General features: G+C 53.9%; 1 protein-coding gene across 1 annotated transcript in view; it reads left to right on the top strand.

Moving 5' to 3' along the window:
• HPS3 (HPS3 biogenesis of lysosomal organelles complex 2 subunit 1) overlaps positions 1-15,102 on the top strand; it is a 60,974-nt gene that overhangs the window by 21,522 nt on the left and 24,350 nt on the right. The window contains 4 exon segments of the mRNA XM_078873186.1: positions 6,378-6,540; positions 7,645-7,914; positions 8,790-8,999; positions 9,525-9,737. Coding sequence (XP_078729312.1) covers positions 6,378-6,540; positions 7,645-7,914; positions 8,790-8,999; positions 9,525-9,737 — 856 coding nt within the window.

The raw sequence follows: 15,102 nt of genomic DNA, 5'->3' as shown, positions 1-15,102 counted from the left end.
ACCACTGTATTATATATTCGCCTTGCGGTTCAAATGCATTCTCCTGTGACCGCTCCTCCTCCGTGGCGTCGTGCCACCACGGAGGGGCGACCGGCGCTCGTGGCGGCGGCTTACGCAAGATGCGGAGAGTCGGGGGAGAGAGAGCCCGGCAGCCATTGTGGTTTGCGTTGAGTGGACGTTACCATCGCTTGCCCACCCTCCCTCCCCCATGCCTCCCCCGCCCCACCCCCACCCCTCTCTATTGCGACAGGTAATGAGCAGCGTTAGAAACTAATGGAATGCCTATTGTGCCCAGTAATTGAATAACTGCGTTTTGTTGTATTACTGCCCGCAAATGAGCCTTTGGGCAGGGCGTAATTATTTCCACATGTACGCATCTTTAGTTAAAGGTGCTGGCTGCGGTCTTGAAAACATAAAACGAAATACATTATTATAATGGCTGTTATTTTTATAATAATAATAAAAATAATAATATAATAACGGCGATTATTTTGCTCCGGAAAGCCTCGCTGGGACCCTAAATACTTTGGGATGTTTGGCCAATCGCATTTAATGAGAGTTTGGCTTCACGTGGAGAGGAGAGCGGAGCACCCGGAGGCAACCCACCACGCGTGTCCGCGAGGGGGTGACGCCCGGCACTGCCATCTCCCGTCGACACCTCGCAGTCGCACGCCTACAGCACCTGGCAAGCCCCGGTGTTCGCTAACAAAGCCAAACAAAACTCGCTTGGCTTTCGATATCCGATGAGATTTGGGTGAACTTTTATAGCGGTGTTAAATATTTGTGGGTGAAATAACGTTTTGGATAAGATGCCGTGTTCGCTTGTGCTCCTCTTAAACGCGAGCACAGAGGGCCAGAGCTCTCGTTCTCCTCCCACATCTCGCAAACTCTGCGGGGCCCGCCACGTACAATTGCGCAACATCTCCCACGTGCGTCACTTTATTGCCTCATCCGCCGCTGCTGCTGCCGAGGACCCTCGAGCGTGAATCCGAACTCCAGATGATCCAAAATGCCGCTTGCTGCCAAACTCCCTCGACCGCACCCAACCACAAATGAGACCCCCATCGGCGCAATCCTCCGATCTCTGCAACGGCTCCCGATCTAATCCAACTGCAGGATCACACTCCTCCATGAACTCACTCCTGCCGACCTCTCCCCTCTCATCTCACTCTACTCCCCTGCGTGCAATCTCCTACATCTCTGCTCTCATCTCACTCTACTCTCCTCCACACACTCCCCCACCTCTCCAGTCTCATCTCACTCTACTCCCCTGCGTGCAATCCCCCACCTCTCCGCTCTCATCTCACTCTACTCTCCTCCACACACTCGGCTCTCATCTCACTCTACTCCAGTTTAGCAACACGGGCCTCTGTCAAAACTCTTGGTCAACTTCTGATAAGTTGATGGTCGCTTCTTCTCGGCTGCCGCCCCCGTTGTCTGAAATAACTTTTCTCGAGCCATTCTGCGTACAACCGACCTGTTTCCGTGAAGCGTCTTTGTTAGCCGCTGTGCCCTAACGTAATCTCTGGCTCCGAGCATTCTCTACCTCTCCCTGCAAAAAGAAAAAAACAATCCCTAACGAACCCCCGACGCATTCAAACTTTCCAACTCGTGCACGGTCCACCCTCTGTGTGCAGGGCATCTCAACGCGCGATCGCAGTCAGTTGCTTCATGAACTCAAATTCGCTTTGTGTCGTATATTCATCCCTGCAAAGCCGTTTGAACGTCTCGCCAAGCGGAGCACTTCAAAACGACGTTTATTTTCCCTGCGTTTAAAAAATTTGCTCCGCGTGTTTAATTTTTTCTTTATTTAGCGAGTGGTGAAAGAGTCGGGCAGGAGGGAAAAAATAATAACACATTCCAGCGAAGTCGACGCGAATTGTACGTGAAATCGATCGAGGGAGGGGGGCAGCCACGGGTGAGCAATTTTACGTCGTCGGAACCGGTCGCACGTCGGCGCAGTTGGCCGGGTTTTACGGCGGACGTTTAATGGCTCGCGCGGCGAGGCTCATCGGCTCTTTAGCTCACTGGCTGCCCGGCTCTCCGGCTCTCTCACGTGGGCGGCGCAGCAGAGAGAGAGAGAGAGCCGCCCTTCGTTGAAATTCGGAGCACGGCGTGCGGCCCGGGCGCTCCGCGCTAATTGGAAGCAGCATTGCGGCCGCGCCGGGGGCCAAATAAATAGCGAAGCCGCTGCCACGGGCACGATGACGGCGGCGACGGCGGTGACGGCGGCGGCGGTGGTGGTGCCGAGCGGGGGGGGGGGGGAGACCCCCGAACATGAGATGAGAATTACTCCACCAGTTCCTAAAAAACCCGGCAATCCGAGATGATCATTTTTTCTGTCCCGTACCACTGCGCCCCCCCCCCCCAGCAATGGGTATCGGATGTGATGACCAGTAAGGAGGTTGTTGGTGGTTTGTATGCGCCCGGCGTGTGTGTGTGTCCTCGGCAGCATCGTAATAATATATATTTTTAAGAAGCGCGATGAAACGTACAAACATGCAGCAAGGCAACCACACGGTGAGCCAGCGCCAAAGCTTGCCCGAGCTCTGCGTTCCTCTCTATATAAAGGTGTTATCACCCAAGTAATGTGGGAGAACACCGGAGCAGCTGGAGGAAAGCGACGCGTGCGTGGCGGAAACGCTCGGTCCCATTTTAGACGAAACCGGTGGAGTGCACGGTTTTTCTGCGCCGCCTTCTCCTGGCGAGCCAGGGTACGGCCACCTCCGTCGACACCCACGGGAAGGGAGTTTCCCAACATCTGTGCGATCCACCAACCCTCGTGTGGAAGTCCTCCTGTCACAATGTTGTGTGTTCAATTAGTTTTTCACTTGATTTTTATCCGGGTGGATGTAACTTCGTCTGATTGGCGTGACACGATTGAGCGGCATAACAATAAAATAGTTGCGAGAAAAAATATATATATACGTACAGACACAAACAACTGTAAGTAAAAAAAAGAAAGTAAGAATAACTTCTCGACAAAATTACTTGCTAATACGTTCGCTATTTTGTTTCCCTTCCTGCCATCGCCTTCCTCCTCTCGGTTAATCGTTTGGGTTTCTTGTTTTGCCATCACTTCCCGTCACGGCTAAACTGCGTCATAAATCAATCTCCCTGCTCGTTGCTTTGGAGATTCTAAACTCGGACGTAGCAGGGGCTGAGGGGGGGGCACAGTTAAAGCTTTGCTTTTTTTTCTCCCCCCAGCAAAGAGAGAAGGGGGGGTACACGAGGGGGGGAGGGGGGGGAGGTCGCAGAACTGAGCCTCGGTCGCCCCGTGTGCAGGCAGAGCAAATTAGCTGCGCGTCCGAATTTCGCGTGCACTGCAAACGAGATTCCGTCGCCGATGATAACGATCCGTTTCAACCTCGCGACGCCCCCACACAGTGTTCTCTCGCTCCCTGAGAGAGAGCGGGAGGGAGAAGAAACTCGGGAGGCGGGAAGGCAGCATCAAGGCGGTGAGCCGGCACCGACGGTTGCTCAAGCTCTGCGATCCCCTACATGTTAAGATGTTTTCTGCCATGTGGGAGGAAACCGATGCACCATGTGTGCAATGGGGCAACACTATCTCGTACATAGAGAACAGGCGGAGTCGTCCACAGTTTTGCCATCCCACCTTCTCCTTGCACCTCCTCGACACCCACGGGAAGGGAGTTTCGCACCATCCGTGCGGCGATCCACCAACCCCTCGCTGCTGCCTCCGCAGCGCTGGATGACGGGCCACGCGCGTAGTGACGCCGGCTTGAACCGCACGGAGCTCGCCGATGTCGGGCGAGCGAGCGATCGTCCGTGCCGACAAATGCCCGCAAGTTCAAAAGCTCCGGCAGGTGGTTTACCGCGTGGTCAGTTCTCAACGTCCGATTCGCACGCTTGGCTACGTACGGTGCGAAATAATTTTTACACACAACAGGGTAGGGATCGAACCCACGGCCTCTTGCATACCAGACGTAGGAGATAACATCTCGCCACCGCGGCGAGGCAACGATGTCGGGCAGTGGTCCTTGTTGGCATCGCATGACGGGAGGCCGGTGCGCCGACTGGGTTCGGGACTCCTGAGTGAGCGCGTTGATACATCCGGAGTCCGGAATGCGTGCTCGATCTGGACCCCGGGTGCGTGCAGTGCGCTGTGCTTTCTTCACGCGCACCGGTTTTTTCGGCGATGACCTTTGGCAGTCTAATGCGGTATTTTAATTGGTTTGGATTTTATTCAGAACTTTCCTTTGGGGGGGGGGGGGCATTGTGTGCGTGTGTGTGCGTGCGCGTGTCTGTGCGTACGTGTGGGGGATCGGTGGCGCAGCGGTTAGCACGCTGTGCTTGAAAACCCGGCGACCCGGGTTCGATTCCTGCTCGCGACCAATAACAATGGCAAAATACTTGAACTGGTCCTGGGCCTCCCCTAGGTTGACTCGGCCTCAAATGAGTACCTGGGGTGACGTGCGAATGTCCCTACTCGGGAGAAAAACGCGTGGTGCTGGCCACCCACCCCTCGTGTGCCGTGCCGGCCTTGATAGGTGCTCGCGAACAGCACTTCCCCCAACAGTTTGTTGCAGGCTATACAGGGCATCTTTGTATTTGGGTATGTGGTAATTTTTGATGGTTTGAGCTTTAAATACACTTAACGTAGCTTTTAGTAGGCCAGTACAATGATCCATGTTTTTTTTTTGTGTTCTATATCTATCCTTGCATATGATGGTTATAAGTTTAGGAACTAAATTGCCAATGTCGTGGTCTGCTGGCTTTAGCAGACAGTTTGTGTAGTTTTGCCGTTCCTCAAATGCTGTAGTCCATAGATCGGGTTTCATGGCCAAAGTTGCGCTGCTTTGGCTTACATCTTTAATTTTATTTCTGTACGAAGGATATGTTCTGATGCGGTTGATCGTTCCACATCGGTGTCTTGGAGGAGGAATGTTAAAGACAGGAGGTGCGGTGATGTTTGGGTCTCGAATGAGGAGGTGTTTATTCTGGACGTCCGCGTTTGTGCCACTCTGCTCGCCAGCTTTCTTCCGGATCTGGGTGAGATTCTCGGATGGGTTGTGCCGTGGTAACAACTTTTTGACGTATTATGGCGGTGAATGCTTTACAAGGAACGTACATATGCTGGTGTCTCGTGCTTTATATCGCTGAACAGAACAATGTGCCTTGTAAAACTCGGCTTATATTCCTACAATAACACTGGCCTTAAAAATAGATTTTTTTATATTCTACGTAGCACACAAACAAAGCACGAACCTCTGATGCAAGAATTTTGAACGACGCTACTGCACAACCACGTCACCGCTACAATTTAGCAAATCGTATGCTAACGGTACGTTAGTATCGTAGGTGTCTCTATTTGGCGTTTGAACATCTTAACACGTGCTTTTATTGCTTGAAAGGGTGAAGCATTTTCTCTCTCTTTATCCTCTTGATCCTTGCAAAAGGGTCCCCGTAGATATGATGCCTTTTTAGTGTTACATTTAAATCTGTAGATGCAAACAAAACAATATAAATGGGATGTTTAGAATGAGTCAATCAAATCGTGACCCTCCCCTTCCCCTCCCCTCCCCCCAAACTGACAGTTGACTATGGCCGGCTGCAGAAGGGGGTGGGGGGAGGGTGTGTGTCGAGTGATTCACTGCCCGACCGTTGAAAGGCATTCACAGGAGGTGTACCCGCGAGGCCAATCAGGCCACACACCTCTGCCCCCACCGAGCCAGCAGCTGATGAGCAATCCCGTTCGAGGGTTGCGGAGAGAAAAATGAGAGGTCTTGACCTCCCGAACTTACGCCAGTAGGCCCCTGTAATGGTACCCAATTTACTGGCCAAGATCAAAGGTTGATAAGTGGTTTCGGATGATTGAATCGCTATCATGTGTGCGCTCGAGTGCGCGGTTTGTTCCCGCGGAGGGGTTGTTGCTATCGGCGGGGTTGTGCTAGTGGGCGCGTGCGCCCATGTTTGTGCCGCGTGTGTTGCAAGGGCAAAGTGGGGAGCGGTGGCGCTGTGGTCGGCGCACTACGCCGCTAACCTCGAGGTGCGATCCGTGCTCTGGGCCGACGTCGGTGACGAATCCTCTTGACCTGAGCCCTCCGCTCGGTCGACTCGGCCTTAAATGAGTACCTGGTCCGGTGTGTAAACATCGGCATTGGGGAGGCGAAGGCGGTCGCACGCGGTGCTGGCCACCCAACCCCTTTGCATGTCGTGTCGGAGGCGCACGCTGACGTGACTGTGGGCTTCTCGGCCAATGAGAAGCTGACGATGTATGTGTGTTGAACTTCTTTCGCCATGTACGTAACAAACCGTACTAAATGGAGGTGCGGGTGATGACTGCGACGACGACAATGATGATGGTGATGCCCGTGTAAGCAATGTGGTGGTATGAACTGTGCGCGTGACTGTAGCCTCACCGTGGACGACTGGCGGCTGGCGTTGCCGTATTACCGCATGGCCGGCCTCAACGCCGCCGCCGTCCTGAGCCGGCACGCGACGTCCACGAGGGCGTACGGCAGGGGCCTCCTGCACTGCCTGTACGGCATGGCCTGCGAGCGCGAACTCCTCCAGCAGGTGACTCCGTCGATGGGCCTCGTGCTTCTTCCGTAATTTGTGCTTTGTGTCGGGACGCTCTCCGACTGAGGTTTGAAACGCATCGAATGCGTTTTAGTGGTCGACTGGACCACGCTGAACCGCGCTCGAACACAAACACTGCAGATGCGCGTACACATTCCATAAATGGGATGAATGCTCCGTCCATGCACATCCTGGCGGTGTCGCTGAAAATCCACACTGCGTCAACCACGTCATTGGACTGGATGAGGAACCTTTGCATTAATTTATGACGATCATTAAGACAAAATAAAAACTTGCTTTTCACAATGGCATACGAAAGAAGAGCGCACAAATCGATGATTCGTGTGCGACTGTGGTCATCCAGAACAGAGATCGTACAGCATATAATAGTAATACACAAATACGAAGGAGACACTGCAGCGATTCACTCGGCCGCTCCTGACGTGGTTGTCTGGCTTGACCACCTGCATGTTAAATTGTCGTTGTTGCTCTGCATTGACATCAGCAGCGATGGGTAACAAGAAGAACCATCGGAAATTCCGGTCATCCTCTCAGCAGCGGTTGTTGGCTCGCCATGGAACAAAGACCTTCACCGCAAGCCACAGGAGCTATACACTTTTCAATCTGGATTGGAAACTCGTTTATTTAGAGCTGATGTTTGTGTTTAGTTTGTTGTCCTTCCCCCCCAACCTCAACCTCCGTTTAGCGCGTTTGGCTATGTACGGTGCGAAAGAGGTCCTACACACTTGCATAGGACACGGGGTCACGGTAACTCTCGTAACGTCGATCCAGTACACGAGTGAACCGTTTCGTCTAAAGTTGTGGAGCCCTTGGATCAAACAAGGTGGAGCAAAACCAGACGGATTACTCGGGATAAAAAATACGAATGAGACGGCACAAATTTTTATCATATCTGGAATCCCATCGTGACCCTGAATTGTGATAATTCATAAAATTGCTGACGAGTGCGGTGGGGATGAAGGTGGGAGGGGGGGTGGGTAATGGAGATGAAGGTGGGGGAGGGGGCGGGCAGGTGCGATCGTTACTCCGCTACTACGGACGCCCGTTTAACAAGCGGGCTGCTGTCGCGCGAAACCGCAGGAGACGGCCGACCGGGTACTGCAGGTGTTCAGCACGGTGGAGCCGGCGCGCGTGCCGCACCTGGTGGCCTGCCCCGGCATGGCGCTCGTCTCCCCGGCGCTCGCGCGCCAAGCCCTCGTGCCCCCCGCCGACGATGACGACGCCGCCGCCGCCGCGACGAAGAGGGCCCCGACGTCACCTCTCTGCAGCCTCGCGGCGGCGTTCGTTTCGCTGCGCGTGGACGACGACGACGCCGCGGAGGCGGAGGCGATCCTGTCGGGGATGCGCCAGGCGAGTGCGGTGCCTGCGCTCGTTCCGCTTGGGCAGCCCGGCGAAACCGTCGCCCGAGATTCGGGCGAGTTTTGGCCAGCCGGGTAGGAGGGGCTGCCGTGGGTTGTTGGTGGGCAGGGAGAGCAGGAGGGCAGGTGGGCAGGAGGTAAGGATAGCAGGGTGGCAGTAGGTTAAGTTGGCAGGTGGCCAGGAGGGAAGAGAAGTCTGGAGGGCAACGAGGGCGGGATAGAAGGAGAGCCCGAGGGCAGTGGAGCGTGCTGCTTGGGAGCGTCTCTCGTTTGTGGCGTCCCTTTGACACCTGTACTCACCCCACTACCGCACACATCGGTAGAGAATCTTGGACGTCCCGGAAGCGTAATGTCACGCCGGGGCCCCCCTTATTCCACCGTCCAAATGCCCTATTGGGGGGGGGGGGGTAGGGAGGCCTCGCTTTTGTGCGAGGCCCGGAGATAATGTCCCCTTTCGCCCTTTCCCCATCCCTGAGTGGCTCTGCATGCCACAGCCACTGAAGAACACTGATTGGAAGTGAGGCCTCCATTGCCCAGGTAGAGGTACTCCGCCACTCAATTAAAACTAGACTAGTTTAATTTTATTTGTCCAGTGGAGCGGGTCAGAACGTTACAACAACAAACAACACAAAAACACGATCAGAGAGCAAAGTACTGTGTAGGAAAGGTAAACCACTTCAAAAAATATACAAATACCAGATGAAGCCCACAGCTCTTTTTCAGAACCGACCTGGCTGTCACAAATGTCAGCTCAACCAAAGTGGCTTGTCACGTGGAAATGTATAGCAGCCAAATACTTTCAACTGCTCTATTCGTCAACATCACTCGCACGTGTTCCCCACGCCCCCCTCCTCCCCCGCTCCACAGGACCAGGTGGTGCAAGCTGCCCTGCAGGAGCCCCGGCTGGTGGTGCGCGTCGGCACGGAGGCCCCCGGGCAGGGCGGCGAGACGGGCGCCACGGCCACGGCGCTGGGGCGGCTGCTGGCGCGCGGCCACGTGGCGCTCATGGTCTCCACGCTCGTGTCGCTGCACGAGAGCGACGCGCTGAGCCTGACGGACATCGAGGACCTGCTCGTGGTGGGCGAGCCCGCGCGTCGCGTTAGTTGCGCGGTCATGATAATAAGAACAACGGCCGCGATTTGCAACGCGCGCATATTTCGCGAATCGCACGGCAGTGTTCGATCGAGAATTCGGAGGTGCAGAGCCGGTGGGTGCTCAAAGTCGCTCGTGTGCCGCCCTGCATAGGTGGGTGCCGCGTGTCTCTCTCCTACCGCCCCCGCGTCACATCACTCCGCTCGTGCCGTGTCTCTAAACTAAAAAACGTAATATTTTACCAGGTAAGGCCCACTGGGCTATCTTGGTGTTTTTTTCAGAAGCGACCTCGCCAGAAATGTACAGCAACCAAAATACTCGCGTGATTCTCAATGTGGAGGGAGGACCCAGAGAAAAATCCACGAGACCATATAAGAGAGAGAGAGACGTGCAAACTCCAAATTGAACCCACGACCTCCTGTATACCAGGCAAGGCAGTTAACATCTTGCCACCGCGATTCACCATCGCTCCGCTCGTGCCGTGCTTCTCGCCTCCGTCGCTGCGCGCAGACTCTGGGGCCCGAGAGCGAGGAACCGTGCTCCGGGGTGGAGAGGGAGGCCGTGCCGTCCATCCTGCTCGACCTGTGGGAGCACCTGACCCTCGTGTGCACTAAGCCCGCCGTGAAGGCCCTGCTGCCGGAGAAGCTGGCGCGCGCCTACCTGCAGCGCATCGCGTCGGGCGACACCCAGAGCCGGCCCGCGCTGCTCTCCGCCCAGGAGCTGGTACGGAGTCGCCGCGTCCGCGCCACGCGTGTCCCCGTGCGTGTCCTCGTGCGTGTCCCCGTGCGTGTCCTCGTGCGTGTCCCCGTGCGTGCGCGCGGCGAGGCCCTCGCTGGGAACTGCGAGTCCAGCCGAGCGCAGACTCTGAGCAATACGGCAGACCGACGTGCGGCCTTGGTGAACACCTTGACTTCTGTTGGTACGCGGCCACTGCCACACTGCTCGTGCTGCAACTCGCCACTATGAGCAGCTTGGGTATGAAGCCGGCTTGCAGCTGCCATTAGAGTCTAACCTGCCCTCCTCCTCCATCGAGCACACGGGCGGCACCCATCGCGAGCTCCTTGTTTCGATTTAAAATCTACAGCTTTTTCTTGCCATGTTCTATCCCAGACTTTGAAGGGGACTCACCTGATTAAGTCACCTTGTTGTAACTTAAAACTCAACAAGTTCCTCAAAAAAACTGCCTTAACATGAAAATACATAATTTATCTATTGCCCTAAACGTCGCCGATTATGCATTTTAAGGTCACAGTGTTATTGTTCATTGTGCTTCTGCACCACTGCCAATGCAGCAGCAACATCACCAAATAATGAGCTATTTAAACTTCTCTTTTTTTTTTTTAGAAGCGACCTTGCCACAAATGTTAGTTCAATGAAGTGGCTTTTCACGTGTAGATTTATAGCAGCCAAATACTCCAAACGCGTGATGTTGATTCTAATTAAGGATGGAAAAACTGGAGGACCCTGAAAAGAAATCCACGTGACCACGGGGAAAGAGACAGATAAATATATCCAGCAGGCGTCGGGGTCGGGATGGAATCCACAACCCCCTGTATACCAGGCGAGGTGGTTAACATCTCGTTACGTCTTCGCTGTCGCGTGTCTTTTCCTGCCCACCGTACCGGACCCGTTGACCCTCGGCAACCGGATGCCCAGCGTGCCTTGTGTAGAGGGGCTGGTGTCACTCGCTGTTTTACACAGTTTTTGAAACGGCTTTGTGATCCGCAGAAAAAAAAATCCGCTTGCTTTCCATCGCTTATTTGAACGCCTTTGGCCCGCCACCGCCGCCAGTGAGATTGTTTTAATGGAAGGCCCTGGGAGGTTATTTCATGCGAGGAAGATTGACGTAAGTGTTCTACGGGGAGCTCAAATCGGACGGTGAATAAACACAAGGGCTGGCCTTTTGAGGACGTGTGTGTGTGTGTGTGCGTGTGCGTGCGTGCGTGAAATGCCTCGCGATGTTAATTTAATAATTATTATTTTATTTCCTCGGCTCCGACGGACCGACCGGACCGCCGCCACGCCGACGTTGCTAACTCTGTCAATCACGGATGGCCACCGAGCGTGCGTTGTTTGGGGTTCCGCGGAAAACCGGCAGAAATCTCGCTCGGCCGTGGGGGACGCAACCTGTAGCACTACCGCCGCCCCCCTTCGGCGCTCTGATCCAACTCCCAATCTCGGGGTTTGTAGCTTGAAGGCAGAGCGAAATAACTGATGATGATGATGACCACGATTGTGGTCTAGTGACGGTACGAGGCGGCGAGGTATTGCCGCTCTCGCCACTCGAATCGCGCCGTCGATTGCGATCTCCCCGGTGCGACTGCGCCGGTGAAACCGCCCAAGGGGCCCGCCCGCCGGCTCGCAAGCGGTTAATGCCCGTGTTTCTTCGCTGGTTGTTTTTTTGTTGTTGTTACGTACCCTTGAATTTTTTTTATTTTACAAAAATTGTGCATGCCGCAGCAATAAATAAGTCGTGGTTAAAGATGACTTGGTGGGGGTGGGGGTTGCTAGATGGATTTTAAATAGTTTGGATAAACAGACCTGGGAATGCTTCTTTGCACTGATAACATCTCGTGCACACGTTTATAGTTTATTTGTGTCATTGAGATGTTGTGGGTGTCATTCGAACGTGGACGTTTAAAGGACATTACAATTGGCAACTATGATCATGTAATGGTTATGGACTCGCATCCGTCAAATTTAGGCGGTCCATCCCTTCTTGTACTTCACAGACGCATGTATGATCTGTCATCATCCACGTGGACACTAGATGTGCACGTGTGTCATTTGAACATGCATGTTCAGGAGTGTATTTACGAGGGAAGCAAATCAATAATGGCCCTAATAGTAAGAATATATCCAGCCGTGTCCAATCCACTGCTGGATCGAGAACCCCCGTGCTGTCAGTCATGGGGGATTGCTTGACCATACTTCACCACGCTGGTCATTGCGGGTTGGTAACTTGAGGGCAGGGAGCTAAGAATCGGTTCTACTGCCGTTTCGAGTATTTGGCTGATATAAATGTCCACGTGAAAAGCCACTTCGTTGACCTGGCTAACATTTGTGATATCATTTGCGATAGCCAGGTCGCTTATGATAAAGAGCTACGTAGCGCAAGTGGGGGCCTTGCATTGTAAAATAAAAAATAGTTCAGATAAGTTTGAATAGATTCGTTTTGCACCACGAGGTGTGGGGGTGGGGGGGAAGCTTGTCCAAGTTGGGATGTGGCACCCAACAACGCACGTGGTACAACCCGGAGAGCAACGCCGCCGATCTTCGTGAAACCTCACGCGGCTGGGCTACTCGCGGCGGACTCCCTCGCAAAGGGGCGAGCTGTGGAAACGTGCCGCCGGGTTTTTTGTTTTCATCTTAAAGCAACGCACTGGGCAGCAGTCGCGTCCAATAGCACCGGATGCTGAAAGAAACAAAAATTGAGCATCGCCGCTCATCGGATTTCTCCAGGATAAATAATCAGATTTTGATCCCAAATAAAGTGCCGCCTCATCCGCCGCCATCGCAGCAGCAGCGAGCCTTTAGGCACCGTCGTAAGAATGTCCCCCCGCCCACCCGCTCGCCCTCATTGTAAAACCGGGGAAATGCGGGAACGAACAACGAGCAGAAAACCTGAAAACAAAAGGAGAGTAATGATGCGTGACCCACCACTGCTCCTGGCCATTTAACTCCGCACCATTTCCGTACTCGTGCATTTATTTATTTCCCCCCCCCCACCCACCCACCTCAGTCGCCAGGTTATATTGGAACGCCTTCCTCCTATTGAGCCTGGGCTTTAATTACCTGATCCCATCATCCAGAAAATTGCTAAAAAAAAAAGAAACCTCAAGGACGTCCTGAGGGGGGTCCCCTTCTCGTGCCACAGAAGCCACAAATCTCCCCTTGCCGCCCGCTGTGTGATTGCTTTAAGTTGCTTGTTTTGAGGAGTTTGTTTTCGCGAAAGAAATTGGCCTCCAGTTGCCCCGGGCGACTAATGTGCGTGCGTGCGTGCGTTTGCGCGCGTGGGGAGCGGTGGCGCAGTGGTCGCGCGCGCTCTGCGCTACAAATCCGGCGACCCGAGTTCGATTCCCGCTCACGACCGATTTTTCAATAGTGGTGAATATTTGAACCGGTCCTGGGCCTCCTCTCGTTCGACACAGCCTTAAATGAGCACCTGGGGCAGTGTGCATTTAAACATCGCTGCTGGGGAAACAAAGATGGCCGGGTGTAGCGGTGGGTCACCCTACCCCCCTCGTGTGCCATGCTAGCCTTCATAGGTGCTCGCGAACAGCACTTGCCCCAATAGTCTGCTAAGCTATACGCGGAATTCTTGTCTTTGTGTGTGTGTCGCGGTGGAAATTGTGGTGAATGCAGCTGCGCAGACATGATCTTGAGAGAGTGCAGTTTTTATGAATTCACATTAAGATGCCAGCAGATGTACCATTTCCATGAACGCGATGACTTGAGTTTGATTACCAGCTCACGTAAATGGTGAAAAATCTGAAGCTATGAGCGAACCATTGGTTTACGAGGCCTTAAATGAGCACCTGGTGCAGTGTGTAAATAACCAGCACTGGGGAGACAAAGGTGGTCCAGACGTATAGCCCATGAGGCTATACGGGGAATCTTTGTCTTTTTGAGGAGTGGCGGCGCAGCGGTTCACGCTCTGCGCGACGATCCTAGCGGCTTGGGTTCGATTCCTAGCCGTGCGCAGAATCGACGAAAAGTGGCACCCGAACCTGTTGTGGGCCTCATCTAGGTTGACCCAGCCCTAAGTGAGCACCTGGTGTGATGTAATTAACGTCAACGCTCTGGAGACGTAATCCCGAATGGTACGATGGTGGGGGCTCCAAGACAGCCTTCTCGTTTGCCATGAAGGCCGCAGCAGATGCTCACCAAAGAGCGCTTGCAGTCCACACGATGCTCTTTACACAGAGTGCAGGTACGAGGCAGGCTGCGTCAGTGAACAACGCTTTGGAGCAGAGTCGAAGATTTGCTGCTGTGTACGGGGGAGGAGGAATACCCAGCTAGTTGCACAGGAAAAGCCATTAAATGTCAAGGGCATTCTTGCATGCGCCGCCAAATTAAATAATAAACACTATCGAGTTCTATTTCATAATGTTCCGTTGTACGTGGAGAGGACGAACAATGGTCCTTCTGTTCATCTCTCACGGCTCTACCGAGTGTAACGGTTACTCTCCAAACCGACAGAAAAAAATATACGCTGCGTGCCGACCTCGCTTTAAGAAAGGGGGGGGGGGGGGTAGAAAAAGAAAATCCACAGTGGCGCTCAGCGATAGAAACTAAAAGTGCTTAACTTATTACGCCTCCGCTAATAGTGAAAGTTGTTGGTAAAATCGTTACGCGCGCAACAGCTGACGCGAAACAAAATGATAAATGACTCCTTGCAGGTAAAAATCACGGTTAGAAAGTGAGCCGAGCGGAGAGAGAGAGAGAGAGGATGGGAGGAGGAGAATTCTTTTTCTCGTTTTCTTGTAATGCCCGAGGGCGAATGTAGCACTAGCGGAAAGTTACGGGCTGACCCAGAGGTCATCGTAATTTTGAAAACATCTCGGTCGCCGCTCTTACCGTGTGGAAGGTGATTTATGATGGAGGCAACAGTGGGTGGTGGGACTCTGCCTGGTTTTTTTTGGCCCGGTCTCCCCTCCACCCCCACAGTCAACCCCACCGCCGCTGCCGCCTACTTCCCAGCCCACAACTGGCCGGTCCCTCTTTGTCTGTGCCTTTTTGGTGCAGCAGGGTCTTCGGTGCGCTTGGGTCGCGGAATTAAATTGTCAACAAAGCCTTGCCCCAGTGAGCTACGAGCGACACGGCGCCCCCGTGGTCTCGCTCGCTCCCTCGTTTCTCCACCGTATCCGCACGCTCGGCTTGTTAATAATCATCATCGTCGTCGTCATTGGCCACGATCAATCCGCTTCTAGATGCAGGCTATCCAAAGCCAGCGGCCACTCCAGACATTGCGATGCAGCGACTCCCCCCCCCCCCCCACCGCACCGCCACGCATCCTGCCCTCGTCGTCGCTCCATCTCCACGGTCGACGTGCTCTCGGAAGCGTTCCGTGTTGATCATCATAATT

Source organism: Lampetra fluviatilis, chromosome 36, assembly GCF_964198595.1.
Source record: "Lampetra fluviatilis chromosome 36, kcLamFluv1.1, whole genome shotgun sequence".
Taxonomy (NCBI): domain Eukaryota; kingdom Metazoa; phylum Chordata; class Hyperoartia; order Petromyzontiformes; family Petromyzontidae; genus Lampetra; species Lampetra fluviatilis.
Note: the sequence above shows the minus strand (reverse complement) of the source record. Positions and strands in the feature narration are given on the sequence as shown.